The sequence below is a fragment of the Pieris napi genome, chromosome 13 (assembly GCF_905475465.1).
Source record: "Pieris napi chromosome 13, ilPieNapi1.2, whole genome shotgun sequence".
NCBI classification, from domain to species: Eukaryota; Metazoa; Arthropoda; class Insecta; order Lepidoptera; family Pieridae; genus Pieris; species Pieris napi.
Window position 1 is genome coordinate 1,729,629 of NC_062246.1, and position 20,210 is coordinate 1,749,838.

Genomic DNA, 20,210 nt, shown 5'->3' on the forward strand with positions numbered 1-20,210 from the left:
CCTCTCTCCAACCTAAGATTAAATGAGATTTGACTCGACCCCCTCCCCCCTTAAATACCTCACGTAATTTATGGACGCCCCCTTATCCGAGTTTAAAAAAAAAATGTTTTCTATACCGATATTATAATAAGGAATCATTTGCCTGCAGGTACAGATAAACTCAAAAACTTCAGGACTGATTTAAACAATTGTTTCTTTTGAGTTTTTATGTATTTTATGTATTAATTTCACTTCTAGAGACACCCAAAACCCAAGGGAGCTGTACGCTTTACTAAATCTTAAAAGACTGAAGATTTATTATCGTACATGTAACATTTTTATAAGCATGACAAATACTCTCGCTTATGTAAATCAACCAAAATCAGACAAATCCCCTGTGGTAAATTTAAAGTAACAAAAAAAGAACAACAAAATAGTATCTATAGGCGCTTGTGAATTCAGGGTTCACAGATATGATAGGATTGTCACTTAGTCACTGTAAGTCCTGTTTTTTTTATTTACGTTTATTTTACGTTACATTAGCCGCGTCCACACCGAAGGATTCATCGCGATCCGATCGCGCGCGTCATAAGCGCGATCCAAATGTGCAGGTTTTTTTGTTCACGCTGAAAAGGGCCTCAGTCACTTGCAGCGCGCGGTGTGGACGGTTGAGATTTGAATCGCGTGATCCAACGTTATAGATAATTCTCAATGTATTCGTTTATAATCCCTTTATAGGGAGAATAAATGTTTATGGAATCCTAATGATATCACACAAGTAGTAGGCAAACTACCGACTAGTTTGCCTACTATTTGTGATGAACAAAAGTCAAATTGATCTGCAGACAAAGTTCAACTGATTCAGTATGGATCTGCTGGAGCGTGTTGGATCAGCCAGTCAGGATCGCAAAAGATTGCTGTTGGATCGGCCTAGTACGATCCACGCTTCACGCACCGCGATCTTGGATCGCGGATCGTGGGATCGCCGGTCCAGTTTGGATCGTTCGGTGTGGACGCGGCTATTGCTTCTCACATCGAAAAAACCCGGCATGTGTTATATTTAAATATTGTCGACATCAGGCCTACCTATGGGAGCGTTCAAGTATTACGTCACGCAGTTGTTGGAGATAATTGACCCCGATCCAACCCCCCCCCCCCATGTAACGCGCCGTAACGTTTCGTGACTACCTACCTAGTAACTCTTTATAGTTACCATTATGTGGTGTAAAGTACTGGAAAGTCGAAAATAATGTTAACAATAACGCGTACTTCAATTCCCGGCCCCGCATCGTAATTTGTAACGTTTTACAAAAGGACCCCCCAAAATTTGTTTCGTAATACTTGAACGCCCCCTATGGTACTATGTATGAAATAAAACAATATACATATATTAAGAGTTTATTTAAAAAGTAAATTTTACTTTTTTTGCATCGTTTCTTTTATCCATTTAGAGAAATTATTCAAACGCATAGCGAGTCCGACAATTTGTTTTGGTTTGACCAATTTATAGATGATACCATCCAGCTTGTTTTCAGCACCAACGATCGGACCTCCTTGAAGGTCACGCTGAAACAGTACGGTACTTGATTTTTTTTTAAATCTAATATATACAATTCTCGTGTCACTGTGTTCGTTCCCATACTCGTCCGAAACGGCTCGACAATATTCTTATGAATTTTTTTATGCATATTCAGTAAATCTACCTATCTTTCAAGATCTTTCAAGACTCCTAATGATTTTTTTTTGGTTCATCATACAAAAATACATACAACCATTAATTTTTATCTACCCTCTACGATCAACCCCTATTTTTTATTTGTTAGTTAAGAACTTATAACTTGAACTCTGAGCTGAGAGAAAAATCACAGAAAAACCTAAAATGTTTTCATTCCGGAAAACCGGAAAAGAGTCGAACCGGAAAGCCGAACAGGGTAGCATAGCAAAATGTTCCATGTTGGTATGTACTAAAAGGGTAGGCTAAGCATTAAGGAGAAACGTAGTTCGCGGAGGCAGCTACAATTTATATATAAAAATAACTCACCGAGCCTAGTTCACCATATGTCTCTTTTTGGCTTTTTGCTAAACAAAACAAATTATCTGCTACATCTTCCGACAACTGGTCACAGTCATTGTTATCTTTTATTGCTTCAGATTTCAGTGATTTCAAGTTAGTATCTTTGGCCTAAAAGAGACGGTGTCTTAAGTTTGTTGTCTGTTCACCAACAGGGTAAGATTCAGAAACGCGACTTGACGCGCCTAAGTCTCCCATCTTAGTACTCTCGTACCTCAATAATGTATTGGAGCTTGCACTAAATCGTTTCTAAATCACACCCTTAGAATAATAAATCTATTAAATTTAAAAAAAAAATCTCGGTAATTTCTAAAGCTTTAATAGCTCCTGTGGAGACTTTTGATTTAATTATTTTTATTATATAATATCGTATATTATATAAGCCTTATATTACATGGCTATATATAAGTCGAAATTGAATATATATCGCGAATAGGTTTATATTTTAAATAAAGCTGAAGATCAATGATACTTATTTTTAACTACGTACCCGTTTCCATCCAGTAATTTGTAATTGTTCTTTGCTTTTAATGTCAGAACCGGTGAGATCTATTTTGGAACGAAGTTCCTTATCACGCGTCGTGAAAGGGGGGGCTATACGGAAAAAATTCTTACGAAAAGTTGTCACGACACTTTTTTGCTATTTGCTATTGTAATACACCGGTTCTCGTCCGATCACCGAATTTAACAACGTCGGGCGAGGTCAGTACTTAGATGGGTGACCGCCTGAGAACACCTCGTGATGTTGGCTTTTTTTTGTAGGAATGAAAATTATTTTTGGAATCACTTAACTAAATTATTCTTGTTGGAACGAAGTTATCGAGCGTTGCGAAAGGGGGCTAGACGGAATAAATTAAGACCAAAAGTTGTAACGACACTTTTTGCTATAGTTGTTATATTTTATTAAATATATATGATGTTGGTTTTTTTTTTCGTCGTAAGATTGGTGTCGAGAAAATCTATCTATCATACTGGTATGATACCAATTAACATATAAATTAATCGAAAGGAATTTCGTTCCATCCGGGTGTCCCTTGACACCTCTAAAGTTTTTCTTGTTTTGTCATCTAACTTGATGTCGGAAGCAAGTTTTAATAAAGCTATATCATAGTTGAACGACGTTATATCAGCAAACTTGGGATGTTCTTCGATTGATGCAACTTTGAGAGTCTGGCCCGGCTTTGTGTAATCTGTTGTACCGACCACAACTTTGATATCTTTGGGTTTCAAACTGTAAGGATAGCTTTGGTTAATTTACGGAGATATTTTTCCATTTGATTATTATTTAAATTAAAATGTTTCCTAGAACTTATTTTAAATATTACGAAGGAAGGTCATCTGGGAAGCGGAAATACATTGGAGATAGAAAAGTAAAATAAATAAAAAATTAAAATTTGAGCGGTCTTTTCAGCCGCTCGAAAATTATTTGGACGCTTGTTGCCGGTAAATGGATCAGTGAAATAGACGCAATAACCGATTTGTCCATAATTTAAAAATAAAAAGTAACATTATTATTATTTACAGCTTAACACAGTGCCCCGCAGTAACAATCCACTTCTCACTCAGTATAGCTCCTGCACAGACAAATTTCTCGTCATCTAAAATAGCCGCCACGAATTGCGCGTCTCCCGCAGCCGCGCCAGCCCAAACTAAATACGAAAAATTATATCATTATTTTTGCATTCCATTTATATAGCAACATACTTTATTAATAAGATTAAGTATATAAATCTTGAATAAATTTTAAGGATTTATTGGTGTAATGGGTCAGAAAAAATATATGATAATAGGCATGAAATTGTACTAGGTACGTGTAATCGGTACGATCACAATAGGTAGGTCAAGTTACGTCCGCACGCTACAGCGGTAGACAGTCCTGAGTTGACTAGACAGAATGCCCTCCATTAGGCCCGACGCCCATTATCGGCATCGGCAAGGAAAAGGATCCTACATGCAAGCGCACACTATCGGCAATTATGCTTTGGCATGCATATATAATAATAGCTGGCCTGGCGAACATCGTACCGCCTAACAGTCGATTCTTTATTTTTTTAAAATACTTATTCTGCTATTCGGGACACCGTGACCGGTCTAGCTAAGATGAAAAAAAGAAAGTTGATAAGACAACAAATACATTATGTCAAAAAATAAAAATTTACCTTCCCGTACCCCTCCACTAACACTTGAACTTTATGATATGGTATTAAAGTTCAAATTGACTTTTAAGTATTATTACGAATATTATGTATGGGAATATAGAAAAGTGTTGTTTTTAGACATTTTCACTCAATTATTTTAATTTTTCTCTCCGTAAGAACCATCCTCGTGCTTCAAAGAATATTATAAAAAAATAATTGGCCAAATCAGTCAAGCCGTTTTCTATGTCGTGACAACGGAAAACGGGTTTCATTTTTATATACATATATAGAATATAGATATAGATTACTTAAGATGTCATGCGGAACATGGTGTAATGGTAGCAGTTCCTTACAAACGTTGTGTAAAACAAAAAATCGGTTGTCTGTAAAGTCGGTTTGTCTGTATAGGATGTCTGTATATGTGTCTGTATAGTTGAACGTGACAACGTCATTAGAAAATACTGATGGAATGGTTTTTAATTTTATTTGTTTGATAGATATTGTGCATGGATATAGAGGAGGTAAATGGACATCACAATTGAATTGATCAAGTTACATTTATTTACTAAAATAAATACAATTATGTAAATTTTTAGGCGGAGGCCGATTGTGCCTCTTTGTCCCTCGTTCCGCGCTCTCGCTTGCACTTCAAGTCTTAAATGAAACGCCTCAGAGCGAGGTAACGCCGCATGCGTCATGTTTTTTCATGCGTGTAGCCGGCTCCATCGATTTATAAGACGTTGTCACGTCAAAAGTTTGGCGATTAAAAAGAGTGGCGGAGAGTTTATTGCCAGTTCGTCTCTTCCGTTCTACGCCCTTGATTTGAGAAATGGCAGTAAATGTAAAATTAGAGGCATTTATGTACGTATATTTCTTTGTTGACGTTCATAAGTGTACATTGTGTTACCTATATGAATATATGAATTTTGACTTCGACGGCTCCGGAGAAAAAAAATGATAACCGCTATTATCATAGTTTTAGTATTATTGCAAATTCAGGATCCTGAGGTGCTAATACATCTGCCCATTTTTTTTTCAGATTTTTCTTTTGTTTATTTAAAAAGTTAGAAAAAGATATTATTTTATTCAACGATTTTTTTGGATCTAACAATATACGATAACATTGCTTTGGCAAAATATTTTTGATGACTACGCACAATGTCAGCTTTTATCTTAATATTCCAGTAAATAATACCTACCGCGTCTATAGGTCGATTTACATCAAACGAACATAGAGCTAGAGCTAGAACAAGAGCATTCTTTCGTAATCTTTTAGTGTAAACAAAAGCTAGATCGAATGTTCTTTGCTCATTCGTGTCAATTCTGTGGTTAGTATTGGTAGTGCTTCGTTATGTCTGACTCTGACAGCGATATCATTATTGCAAGTGCTGCATTTATTATTTTGTCGCGAAATCAATTGTTTTCCTCGGTTTATATTTGTCCATCAAAAAGTGCATGCTTTTAAATGCAAACCATTTAGAATTATAAATAGATTCGGCACTGCTGCCTGACTTCGTACTCATTGTTTTTCTCCCGGCGGTAAGATGCAAGAAGCGAGTCCTTTTTTATTTTAACTCTTCAACATTACATTCCAGTTGTTTTGCGATTTCCCGCCAAGCATCTTGTTTGTAAGTTGTATTTTTATAGTTTTCATACGTCGGATCCCACAGGCATCTGAAATTGCGGTAGGCTTCTATCATTAATAAACATTTTTCTTGAGACCACTCCATAATTTAATCGATAAGATACGTAAACAATCGCTAGAACACAAGAACGCTTTGAAAAGACCGCTCAGTGGCGCGAGCACGTCCGAACACGCTAGAACGCTCTAAGCAACTGTTCGCGCGCTCTTGCGCCGTTTTGCGTGTTTACATCAAGCGAACGAGCATTCTTAGAATATTCTATAGAATCTTTGCGAACGCACTAAGAACAACGAAAGAATGCTCTACGCCTGTTTACACTAGAAGAATTTGATGTAGTGGGGATAGAATGAGCATTCGCTCGTTTGATGTAAATCGACCTTTAAATCAGTATGATCTTATACGTCACTAAGCGAAGCGAGTTTTTGTTTTTGTGTCGGAATTATCGGAAATTAATGGAATGTGTTAATTCTATAGTGATATTAAATAGACTAGCAGTGTTTTTAAGATGAAGAGACTGAGGGCGGCCCGGTTAAATGCCATTATGGATAATATAGGAGAAATAATTCATGCAGAACCGGAAAAATGTCCCCAAGGTAAGTACCTACTTATTGTTTTGTGGCCAGCTGCTTCCCTACTAAGCTAACATAATATTGGAGTAATTATACAAGTTTTCTTTGCACGTATGGTTAATACATACCTAAGCAGTCTAAAAAATAGTTTACTCCTACTGACAGCTGTTCATATGAACGTATTTTTGGGAGATATTATACTTATTGATTGCTATTTATATATATGTATTTTTGCACGTATCTTTATAGTAACGAAGTTGAAGTATTGCTTCTTTAGTATCCGTTTCTTTATTTTGTGTCTGTCTTTATGTGTGTGTTATTTTACGTCTAGCAGGCGATATCGCGATACATAAACCCTTCCCGGGCAGAACTTTATTACAATGCAATAAGTGTGAATTTTCAATAAAAATTTAAGGTTGTTCTATCGCCTACCTAGTTGATTTTTGGTTTCAAACCGTATTCGTTGTCGTTAAGTAAAACGAAAATAATTTAGTCCTTAGTAATTTAGTCCTCAGTGGGCATCAGCAAGTATTTACATTTTAGTTAATTAATTTCAGGATTGCCGAACAAACATTACTCCGACGATGACGAATTTGAAATTGCTGTTGACTTCTCGCCGGACGTGTCAGTGTATATACCAAGTCCAGATCAACATACATATACCGTCTTCCATCGAAAATGAAGATTTCACAGACCTCGTTGGTTTGGACACAACTCTACAGCCTGAAAACAATTCAGATTCTATATTGACGTCACTACAACTACTTTAGATGATGGTGATAATACCATAACAGCTATCTGCCAAAGTCCCGATATAAACTCAAGGCCTGAAACTTCTGCCGCAAGTGTAGACGAAGTTTCATCATCATTTTCTACTAATAAGCAGAAATTGTTGACAAGAAAACGGATTCGGAGTGAACAAGAACATCAAGATGTAAAGAGTAAGAAATTGAAGAACTCGGAAGAAAGCTATATGGGATGCAGATCTAAAAAAATATACGAAAAAAAAAGATTACAAGAGGATGTAAATGCGCAAAAAAATGTGAAGAAAAATTTACATTGAGCCAGAGAGAAGACATTATGCAGCAGTATTATAGATTAGGAGATCATGAGCGGCAATGGCAATTTATTGTTAGTTACACGACTGTTGTTGAGAACAGTTGAACAGTTGAACAGAGAACTTAACGTTGAGAAGGTCAAAAGAATCAAGTTAGATCGAAAGAATAATCGCACCCAAACCGTCAAATACTATTTTGATTTACAGAAAGAGAAAGTTCAAGTATGTAGGACCTTTTTTGCAAGCACTTTGTGTATTTCAAATCAGATAATTCATACAGAAAAGTACGATCAACATCAGCGAAATAAAGAAAGTGTTCGACAGATAAAGAAGAAAAATAATCTTGCAATCGATTGCAAACTACAATAGCTATATTTGATTTGCAAAAAGTGTTGAATATACCTCAATCTGCTGTTGGAGTATTCCACTACAAGAGAAAGTATCCTATTTACAATTTCACGATATTTGACGCCACTCAACGCAAAGGTTATTGCTACGTTTGGCATGCGCAGATTGCAAAAAGAGGAACAATAGAAATAGGTAGTTGTTTATGGCAATTTCTTAATACAGAAAAACAGAGAGGCATTAAAAACTTGTCATTTTATTGTGATGGTTGCGCAGGGCAGAATAAAAACAGATTCATATTCGCTCTGTACATGTTTGCTGTGAAATGGAAATCAATGTAACCAGTTCAGAACCATCCATCTTGCGGTTTAAATATGATTTTGACGCTGAGTATTCTAAGCTCAACATTGAACGCCAACAGAGATCCAAACGGAGTGCTAGACATGCTTCCAATACACCTAATATTAATGACAGTCCTGAATTAAAAATTGTATACACCGAGACTCTGCCAATACGTAAAGCCCTACATTCTGATCTCATAAGTCTTTGTAAATCAAATGACATACCAAGCTACTATCATGGTTTCTATGAATCTCTTAAAATTAATGATGAGGCAGAAGCACCAACCGATAACTGTGCTGATGAAGACTATTTTTTAAAATATTGAGTAACTAATAAGAAGACTTTTTTTAAATTATAATATACTTTTGGATAGAAATTAGGTACTTAGATTTCGCTTATATTTTATTTGGAATATTAGGTTTTGTGATTTTGAATGTTTACTCGAAGATGCCACTTAATTATGAAGATTTGAGTATGGAGATAGATAGATTAATTATAGACTGATTTATTTGAGAGTGACTTTATGTTATGTTTGTTTGCTTATGTTTTGTTTTCTTGAAAAGTATTATTTTTGTCATCATCTTTGTTGGCTTTAAATGTTGGTACCAAAATAAATAACAGTTGATTATAATTAAGTAGTTTAATTTAAATACCCAGAAAATTTAACAGATAGCGGCATGTTTCCCACCACGCTCGCGAGTTGTGTTAAACTTTGAATGATAAAATAAATAAAACCAAAACACAAATTATCATATCTAGTAAATCAAATAAGTTTATATTTAGACCACATTATACTGCCCTGCAGTCGAAAGTGCGGTAGGTTCTGTTAAATGAAACGAGTATTTTATTAATCACTGTATTAATTATATTTTAATGTTAACCAGACAATGGCGAAAAAAGAAGTAGGCTTATACACAGAGCAAATCATAGATACCAGATATGACATAGACAACAAGTGATGTATTCTATAATTGCTGAAGGCGCCAAATTTACATTTCATAAAGAAACAATAAGTTCACATCTCCAAAATGTATTATTATTCTCATCAACATAATATATAGTGCAGATTTCTCTGTCTGGGTCACAATCTTTTTCATCCTTACACTGCAAAATCAGAGAACATTAAATTTATTTTATATTTCTTATAGACTAGTAATAAATAATAATAATAATAACATACAGGTATACCAGGACACTCCTTTCCTTGTCCAGTAACAAAAATGAGCCCACACAGGACGATTAAGAAAATAGCCAAAATTATCTTCGACATTCTTGCGATTTATTGATCCCTTTGGAAATTGATCTGGAAAAAAAAATAATGATTAAGTTTTTTAAAACAAAAAATACTCACTTGTAAACTGTTGTATGTTTATAAATTCAAATTATTTATTGGGACAATCTATAATAACATTTTGATTTTTAAACCGTGAGCGAAAAACCATACAGAAGGATTTTCTTTTTTTTAAATTGATACAAAGAAAAAATTTAATTAATTGTACGATTTTTACTGCATAAAGAGTTCAAAACAAGATGTGGGCATGAAAGTTGTAAAACAAGTGCGTACCTACCTATCAATCTTACGTTAGACAACTTCGTGTAGTTCTAGATTTACTTTCAATTTGTATTGTACTATGATGAAGATTCAGTTAGGTTGTATTAGCCTTTCTCTATGCTTTTTATTGATGTGATAATTCTAATTTTTTTATACCTAAAGATGATTATGTTATGTGTCAGTGTATGTATTAATCTGTTGTTTATTGATATTTATGAAGTTATACTTCTTTAGCCGCGTTATGAAAAATTGATGAGAGTGAAATTTTACGATTGCGCGCGCACCGTGACACAAAATTTCTAGGATGAAGTTTTTAAACCAGCCGGGCGCCGAGCGTGCGCGAGCGAGATGGGAATAAGACAATCTACAAGTAGAAAGAAATAGAATATGCGTGAATTTAGCAGCTATGCCAAGAATTTTTAATGACCATAATGACATTTACCTTTAAAACAAATAAATTGTTATTATAATAACAATTTACACTTGTATACAAGTGCGAATTTTATATGTGCGTCTGAATTATTATCAGAAGTGATTTAATTTGAATATTTAAATCTATTATACTATTTATTTATTACAGAAATACATACATTATCCTTACAGACTATGCCAATACGATAATGTCGTGAAACATTAAATAAAATATAATAAATTGGGTACATATATAATATAAACACATCGCTACTGTGAATTCACTCTGCGAACATATAAATATGTCGATAGTGTCGGAGACAGCATTCAGTAGCCGCAACGTCTTTGATAACGGGGATCTGTGCAACAGACTGGTTCTTGCCCTTGGTATCGCAAATAACCTAGGCCTTCGCCGTCGCACATATCCCATAGGTACTAAGAGACCCAGTTCTTGGAGTGAACGTTCTTGCCCTTCGAAGCACAAATCCCATTCTTGCGTATGCTTTCTTACAAATGTCCACTACATGATTTCGGAAATTCAGTTGGGCATCCACTCGCACTCCTAAGTCTCTTACTGACGTTTCCCGCTTGAGTATCACCCCCGACACATTGTACTCATGATGACGAGGCATTTTGGCACAACTAAATGTCACCATGGCACATTTGTCAATATTAAATTGGAGCTTATTTTTATTGCTCCACTCACATATTCTATCGATATCTCCTTGCAAGCGTTCACAGTCGTCCACCTCTTGGATTGACAGGAGTAATTTTAGATCGTCTGCAAAAAGAAGGCATCTAGCATGTCTTATTACTTCTGGTAAATCGTTCACCATTATTGCAAACTGCAATGGCCCTAGATTGCTGCCTTGACTCACGCCTGATTTAGTGTAGTATGGTTCCGACTGACATCCTTTGTAATCTACATACTGCTGGCAATCTCTTAGATAATTAGCAAAAAAAATTAATAGTTTTGGAGTGAGTAATCAAAGTATGCAGCATCTACCTGCAATCCGGCGTCCATAATAGGAATAACATAATTAATTGCGTTTAGTAAATTGCTGCTTGTACTACGCAGGGGCCTAAAGCCATGCTGGCAGTCTGACAAGTACGGTTCTACTTGTTTTAAAATGCTTCGGTGCAGAGCTCCTTCGAATATTTTAGCGGGAGTCGATAATATAGCCACCGGTCTATATGCTTCCACCGAGTCTTTTCTATCGCTTTTGGGTATAGGAATCACTCTTGTGATTTTCCAGCAATCTGGAAAGTAACCGTTGTCCAGGCATAGATTGAACAAATACGCAAGGGGCTCAGGAAGTATAGAACGGCTGTCCAACATAATATATGCTGGTATGCCATCTGGGCCTGCCGAGCGCTTCGGCTTTAGACGGACAAGGGCATCTCTTACCTGCGCTGATGTCAATTCAGGTACGTGCACGTATGAGCCGCTCCCGGTACCCGCTGCCATCGCCTCCTCCACATTCAACGGCGCGGTCTCCCTACTGTAGACTGAGTAAAAATACGCCGCAAATTCAGCCGCACAATCTGCATCTGATAATACCTCACCATTTTTTTAATAGAATTTTGATGTGCAGATTTACTATTCCGCGCCCTTATAAAGGGTTTTTCAACAAGAACTTTGTTTTCTAAAACAAAATAAAACAAAGAATTTAGAGGAAAATGAATAAAATTTTTATTGTATTACAAAGAGAAAAGTTTGGCAATTATGAATGAAAAATGATATCTGGCAAATGTCCACCACGACCACGCTGACAGATGTTGATTCTTTCATCAAAATTTTTAATCACTTTTTGGCAAAATGGAGGGTCTATTTCGTTAATGACATCACGGATTTTGAGTTTTAAGGCTGCAATCGATTCGATTGGCTCCGTATAGACTCTGTCTTTAACATAGCCCCACAAAAAATAATCCAGTGGTGTTAAATCACACGATCTGGCTGGCCACTTAACAGCTGAATTTCGCGAAATTATGCGCTCGGGAAATTTGGTTTGCAATAAATTGATCGTTTCATTGGCTGTGTGACATGTGGCACCGTCCTGTTGAAACCACATTTCAGTGATATCCATGTCATCAATAATAGGCCAAAATTTAGTGGTTAACATCTCGCGATAACGTGATCCATTGACTGTTACCGCATTTCCAGCCTCATCTTCGAAAAAAAACGGCCCAATCACGCCTCCATACCACATAGTGCACCACACAGTAACACGTTGAGTATGCAAAGCCTTCTCAATAATTGCTTTAGGATTTTCAGAAGCCCAAATGCGACAATTTTGCTTGTTGACGTACCCTGACAAATGAAAATGGGCTTCGTCTGAAAAAATGATTTTTTCAGAAAAACCAGCAGGTTGTTCCTGAATGAACTGAGCGAATCTGCGGCGATTTGAATGGTCGATCAGCTTTAATTCCTGCACCAGTTGAATCTTGTAAGGCTTCAAAGCCAAATCCTTTCGCAAAATTCGCCATGTTGTGCTTTTGGATAACCCCAATTGTTGAGAACGTCGTGAAATTGACAAATTTTGATCTTCTTCAACACTGTGGCTCACGGCGGCGATGTTTTCTGTTGAACGACCCGGTCGAACACGTGTTGGTGTTGGCACATTTTGTACCGAGCCTGTCGACTCAAATTTCGCGACCAAATTCTTAACAGCGGTCTCAGAAGGACGATTATGCTGGCCGAAAATATCACGAATTTTACGAAATGTAACTTTAACAGAACCACCATTTTTATAGTGGATTTGAATTATTTTAATGCGATTTTCGAGCGAAATTGAATTCATTGTACCTAATAATTGCCAAAGCACCTGCTACGAATACCGCCAAAAACTAAATGTCAAAACTATCACGTTCTCGGTGTTGCCACAATTGAAAAACAAACTTCTTGTTGAAATACCCTGTATAATGCCAAAAAGACTTAGGATCGTTAACTAAATTATTCTGTATCCTTTCTTCATAACATTCAAACGCAAGCTTAATATTCAATTTAATGCGTGCCCTACAAGCAGAAAACTCACGGTAGTCGTTCGGAGAATTAATACATTTATATTTCTTGTGTAATTTTTCTTTTAGCTGCAGGTCACTTATAATTTCCTTAGTATATCATTCAGGATAGCAATATTTTCGATAATTACTACTTATATCTACTAGGCTTTAACCGTCTTCTAGGAACACAATTATAAATGACCTCACTAAAAATACTATAAAAAGCCTTTAAGGCCCCGTCTGGGTCACGCGTATCAAAAACACCACTCCAATCGGCGACTGCTATAGAGGAATATAAAGTATGAAAATTAGCTTTATAAAAATTCCATTTTGGTCTATTTTCACTATACGGCATGCTTCCTCGTGGGCTGCCGGCTGTGCAGACAGTGTGATGCGGTCTAATGAATAATTAATATGTATTAGAAAATATTTGTGAAAAAACTGTGCTCATCAACCTTCTTAAGTGCTTCAATACAATTGAGGTTAACTATCCGTATGTATTATTATTATCGAGTATTATTGTTGAGTGAAACTGAAACATGAACGGTTATTCATTGCATTTGTTACAGCAACTTTTAGAAATATTCTACGACCCTATATATCAATAATTGAGAACAAAGATTTAAGCACGAATACTAATAAGGAGAAAGACGAAGGCTTGGAGCGATATAACAGAGAAGTAAACATTTTAATAAGTACCTGCATCTCAAAAAAATGACCACATTATTTAATCAAAACATGTAATTTTTCAGATTTAATCTAGCAAATATAAGGACAAGAGACAAAAAACAATTGATGAATCAGTGGAAGTGCACTAAATTGAATACAAAAAAGAGTTGTCATCTTATCGCCGTGAAACATCAAAAACTGGAGGTGGAACAAAGCCACCATCACCTTCTCGAGACACAATGGATATGGCAGAGATGATACCGCAACGGTTTGAAGTAGATTTCAATGAGTTTAATTGTGATGGTGTCGAGGTAGGAATGTTAATTATAAATATGATGTATGGTGATGTTCAAGGTTCAACCTTTCAAGCATAGGCATATGCTCACAACAGTACTTTATTCCTCTACAGGGTAGTTAGAGATATTGTAATACCTCAAAACATCCATGTTGCACTTGTAGTACCGAAACTCTGAAGCGAGCCCAAAGAAAGAAGTGAGCCCATTCCCACTTATAATGGCCCACTGTCCATTATAATAATACACCTTAATACCTGAGTGCGAACCACTCACCATGATACTTAAATTAATATGTATTTATATATTTCAGGATATTACAAATAAAATCATTTTGGAAACAATTGATATCCCAAAAGCAAATAAAGCCAACAATGACAAGGTAATAAATCAGTTTTGACATAACTTGAATACTAAAAAAGCCAAACAAAGGTGTGCACAACAGTGACAACATAACTTAATAATTTCATTATTTTGTAGGATTAAAGAAAGGTTAAAGAAAATCATGTCGAACTGAAGAACAAGAATCCCCAAACAACTCCAAAGAAACCTACAAGGAAGACACCGGTATTATATTTAAATTATCTCTATCTCTAAATAGAATAAAAGAAAGTTGCTATCCAGGTCTGTAGCATGTGCTACAAATTATATTATTAACACATTTATATAATTATATTAATATAAATGTGTTAAAAAATTTATAATATGAATTATAAATTTTTTTAAGTTTTGCATGGACAGAGCTTAAATTAATATTCTCTTATTTGTTGCAGAAAGCAAGTAGTAGTTTTAGTTTTGGAGAAGCCTCGTAGATGCACAACCAAGTAATGATTAATTTAAAATTACAAACCGAAATTCTGATGAAGACATTAGAGTCACTTAAAAATAAATAGTATAATGAAATAAAAATGTTTTAAAGATAAATAGTGTTTTATTTGTTTAATGTAAGAGAATAATAATAAATATTTATTTAATTAATTTTTCAAATGTAAACTGAACTTTATTGACTTTAATGACTCCTTTTCCAGTCTTTGATTATTTAATTCTAATTAATTATTTGCATGCAATCAAAAACTATTTTTAGATAATAATGCCAAAGAAGTATAACTTCTTACGCGCGTACATAAGTAGGTACACGCACCCTTTTTTTTTTAATTAAAAATAAACAATAGAAATTATAAACACAAATTAACGTTTAAAAATAACTAAAATCGAAATTAACTTTATCTCGTTTTGATAGATTTTAGGTGAAATTTGATAAATGCTGAGTGTATGCCTTTTCAGTAGCACATTGCAGTATTTTGTTGTATTTTTAATTGTATGTTATCTTGTGCTGCTGTGTTCCATTCAAACTTGAGTTTTTGTAAAATTAACTGGTTTTATCATCCTTTCGATGTTATACAAAAACACATCAATGCATCGAGTATATCAATATATCTTCAAAGAATCGGATTCAATGTATCATTGTATGGCATTGTTAACATCGATGTATATCGAGTATCCCTAATAGTACGAGGTCCGGGTTATAAAAGACAAGACATAATGTCAGGAGGTGGCAGATGAAAAATCGACTATGTTTGTTTTTCAATTATAAAAATAATCGATTATTTTAAATATAAAAATCGCGTCAAAAAATCGATTTTGACTTTAAAAAAAAATGATTTTAATATATTTTTTAATAATCGATTATTTTTTAGCATGAAAAATCGATTAATAAATAATCGATTTTTTTATTAATCGATTTTTTCCTAATTTTTCAATTAATTTCAAAATATTTTATTTTTATAGTTATTTTAATCAAAAATAAACAATAGAAATTGTAAACACAAATTAACGTTTAAGATTAATCAAAATCGAAATTAACTTAATCTCGTTTTGATAGATTTTAGGTGAAATTTGATAAATGCTGAGTGTGTGCCTTTTCAGTAGCACATTGCAGTATTTTGTTGTATTTTTAATTGTATGTTATCTTGTGCTGCTGTGTTCCATTCAAACTTGAGTTTTTGTAAAATTAACTGGTTTTATCATCCTTTCGATGTTATACAAAAACACATCAATGCATCGAGTATATCAATATATCTTCAAAGAATCGGATTCAATGTATCATTGTATGGCATTGTTAACATCGATGTATATCGAGTATCCCTAATAGTACGAGGTCCGGGTTATAAAAGACAAGACATAATGTCAGGAGGTGGCAGATGAAAAATCGACTATGTTTGTTTTTCAATTATAAAAATAATCGATTATTTTAAATATAAAAATCGCGTCAAAAAATCGATTTTGACTTTAAAAAAAAATGATTTTAATATATTTTTTAATAATCGATTATTTTTTAGCATGAAAAATCGATTAATAAATAATCGATTTTTTTATTAATCGATTTTTTCCTAATTTTTCAATTAATTTCAAAATATTTTATTTTTATAGTTATTTTAATCAAAAATAAACAATAGAAATTGTAAACACAAATTAACGTTTAAGATTAATCAAAATCGAAATTAACTTAATCTCGTTTTGATAGATTTTAGGTGAAATTTGATAAATGCTGAGTGTGTGCCTTTTCAGTAGCACATTGCAGTATTTTGTTGTATTTTTAATTGTATGTTATCTTGTGCTGCTGTGTTCCATTCAAACTTGAGTTTTTGTAAAATTAACTGGTTTTATCATCCTTTCGATGTTATACAAAAATACATCAATGCATCGAGTATATCAATACATATTCAAAGAATCGGATTCAATGTATCGCATTGTTAACATCGATGTATATCGAATACTATCCCTAATAGACCAGTGCAGATAGCCTTTAAAATAAATAAAAAGTGAAAAAAATTACAGTAGGATGAAACCCATTAGAAAAGCAGGGGAATGTGATCAAAATGAAAGGAAAAATAAATTACGGTCGATATGAGGTCGGGAAGGGGAAGGGGGGGGAGTTTTAAGGGTAAAAAACGGTTTATCTCGATTTCCGGCAAAACTTCAAGTCCTATCGAAGAAAGTTAAATGGCAAAGTTGGAGGTAATAAAAAGATCTAAAACTTTTGTATTCACACATTTTTCACATAACCTCAAAATTTATGTGAAAAATTCAAAAAACCAAGTTTTTGGTTTTTTATTTTTATCTTTAACAAAAATTTTTTTTTTTAACGAAATTTGGTGAAAAATTACTTTTCTATGTCCCAAATACACTGTAATTTATTTGATTAAAAATATTTATTTGTTCACCTTATTTTGAATTAATATCGAAAAAACACCCTAATTTTCAATCGAAAATTCTGACGTCAAAATTTCAGCATTTTTCAAATAGTTGGTGTGCTTTCAGTTCGTTGAAATCTCTACTTTCCTATGGTAAAAAAATATATACATATATATTACCATAGTAAATCTCCTCAGAAAACGCAAAAAATCGTATGCAGTAACACCCAGACCTGTCATCCCCTTCCCTACTTCTCTATGAATCTTCTTTAAATTATAATCAGATGCCTATTTATTACTATTTTAAGATAACTTATATATACCTGAGTGACTTTAAAAAAAATTTAGCCTTTAGATGGGCTAAAATTTTCGTATTTCATAGAGAAGTAAGGAAGGGGATGACAGGTCTGGGCGTTACTGCATACGATTTTTTGCGTTTTCTGAGAAGATTTACTATGGTAATATATATATTTTTTTTTACCATAGGAAAGTAGAGATTTCAACGAACTGAAAGCACACCAACTATTTGAAAAAAGCTGAAATTTTGACGTCAGAATTTTCGATTGAAAATTAGGGTGTTTTTTCGATATTAATTCAAAATAAGGTGAACAAATAAATATTTTTAATCAAATAAATTACAGTGTATTTGGGACATAGAAAAGTAATTTTTCACCAAATTTCGTTAAAAAAAAAAATTTTTGTTAAAGATAAAAATAAAAAACCAAAAACTTGGTTTTTTGAATTTTTCACATAAATTTTGAGGTTATGTGAAAAATGTGTGAATACAAAAGTTTTAGATCTTTTTATTACCTCCAACTTTGCCATTTAACTTTCTTCGATAGGACTTGTAGTTTTGCCGGAAATCGAGATAAACCGTTTTTTACCCTTAAAACTCCCCCCCCTACCCCTTCCCGACCTCAGATCGACCGTAATTTATTTTTCCTTTCATTTTGATCATATTCCCCTGCTTTTCTAATGGGTTTCATCCTACTGTAATTTTTTTAGGTTTCAAAAATTATCGGCACTGGTCTATAATAGTACGAGGTCCGGGTTATAAAAGACAAGACATAATGTCAGGCGGTGGCAGATGAAAAATCTACTATGTTTGTTTTTCAATTATAAAAATAATCGATTATTTTAAATATAAAAATCGCGTAAAAAAATCGATTTTTACTTGAAAAAAAATTGATTTTAATATATTTTTTTAATAATCAATTATTTTTTCACATCCCTAAACCCTACTATTATTATATACTTAAGTTAATCCAACATATTATAGATTGTTGCAGAAAATTTAAACAAAGGTTGTTTATTATGGCAGCGGGCCTTAAAGGAAGTATTGACAAAAATAAAAGACAATAAAATTTAAAAAACATCTAGGATATAAAGATAATTATAATTTATCTATGACGGTTCTTTATACTCGGTAAAATAACAATATATGTAACATAGCTTACCGAGGGCACTTAAAATAAATACACTCAAAACGACAACTCACTTGATTTTAACTTTTAATCATCAAAATACATTTTGTACGCGTTTAAATACTCTTTAAGTTATTATCTAACTAATTTAAAAATGTAAAGTAGTTTTTTGTATTTATAATTAGTATAATTTTAGTAAAAGAAAAAAGTGTAAATTTGTTCGAGAAACAAAAACCTTTAATATAGCACAGTTACAACTTGTGTATACGTATAATGTATGTAACTTGTACGTAACTTAAAATATCTATCACATTAACTTCTCATGGGCATCCAAAAATTGGTTATAACTAACCTTATTAGTAACTACTTTAACTAACCTAACCTTATTTTATTTAACATTAAGTTTATTAATTTGATAATACAGTGGATTTCGAGTATAACAACGAGGAAGGAACCACTCTAATTTCGTCGTTGTATCTGGTCATTATTATTATTTAATTAACACACTGGCAGCTTTTAATAAGCTGATGCGCGTGTATTATGGGATTTGGAGAAACTTATCCAGTCTATTTTTAAAAGTGTTTTTATCATTCAGTCATTAGAGGCAATATCTCCATCATAAAGACACGTACATGTGTATAGATTATATTAATTTCTTATTGAAAACATATGTTAATATTATATATCTTAATATATATAAATTACGTGTCACGTTGTTTGTCCGCTATGGACTCCTAAACTACCGAACCGATATCAATCAAATTTGCACACCGTGTGTAGTTTGATCCAACTTAAAAGATAGGATAGCTTACATCTCAATTTATACCCGCAATATTATTTTATTGCAAAATATTTGTTTATTATTTGATAGTCACAATTCTTACAGATGGCGCTGTGTTGACAGTACCAAAGTTTCACATAAATTACAATTTAATGGCATAACCACCAAAGAAGCATGGTGACCCTTGACTGGAATTCTCCTACCGGTTCCCTTGAATAGTTTACTACTATTTAATATAACAAAAACCTTAGCCTCAGCAACGCGTGGCCCGGTCTGCTAGTATATTATATAAATTTAACTCCGAGATGTCGATGACCATCTGTAAGAATGTAAACAAAAGAATAGAAATGTTTTTGAAAGAAATAAATTTTAGTGTCTTTGGTAGCTGACTCCGGAAGCAATATCTGCATGGGATTTCTAGAAATTGGTTTCAAATTATTCATTAAAACAGTCGCTACACCCAAACTCTGTGTTACATCCAAAGTCGCTATAGCCACATTAATTTTGCACTAAAGTATGCTTTAAATTCAAGGGACTTAGATTTAATGTCGTAATAGCGTATTCGCAACGCATTGAAAGCATTCAAAGATCTTTTACGCGACACCTAGTTTTCAGTAGCAGAGGATTTTCACATAGACACCCGTATTATCAGCGACTTAAAAAATGTAATATGATGTCACTGTACAATCGGAGAACTTTAGCCGGTGTTACCTTCTTGCATAAATTGCTCAATAATCAT

The 20,210-nt window shown here is 33.7% G+C and overlaps 1 protein-coding gene and 2 long non-coding RNA genes across 3 annotated transcripts; 1 reads left to right on the top strand and 2 right to left on the bottom strand.

The window, feature by feature from the left end:
- Positions 1 to 1,365: 1,365 nt before the first annotated feature.
- Positions 1,366 to 20,210, bottom strand: LOC125055556 (mite allergen Der f 3-like). Its single transcript, XM_047658017.1, has 7 exons — positions 20,183 to 20,210; positions 18,724 to 18,759; positions 3,573 to 3,699; positions 3,104 to 3,281; positions 2,541 to 2,606; positions 2,021 to 2,161; positions 1,366 to 1,545 (listed from the first exon to the last, which is right to left on the bottom strand). Exons 1-7 carry the CDS (start codon positions 20,208 to 20,210, stop codon positions 1,396 to 1,398), a joined length of 726 nt encoding a protein of 241 aa, XP_047513973.1. The 3' UTR covers positions 1,366 to 1,395.
- Positions 5,617 to 8,772, top strand: LOC125055512. Its single transcript, XR_007117918.1, has 2 exons — positions 5,617 to 6,424; positions 6,958 to 8,772. It is a non-coding gene; the product is annotated as an uncharacterized LOC125055512 (long non-coding RNA).
- On the bottom strand, positions 8,987 to 9,978 carry LOC125055511. The gene is made up of 3 exons (XR_007117917.1): positions 9,713 to 9,978; positions 9,325 to 9,447; positions 8,987 to 9,248 (listed from the first exon to the last, which is right to left on the bottom strand). It is a non-coding gene; the product is annotated as an uncharacterized LOC125055511 (long non-coding RNA).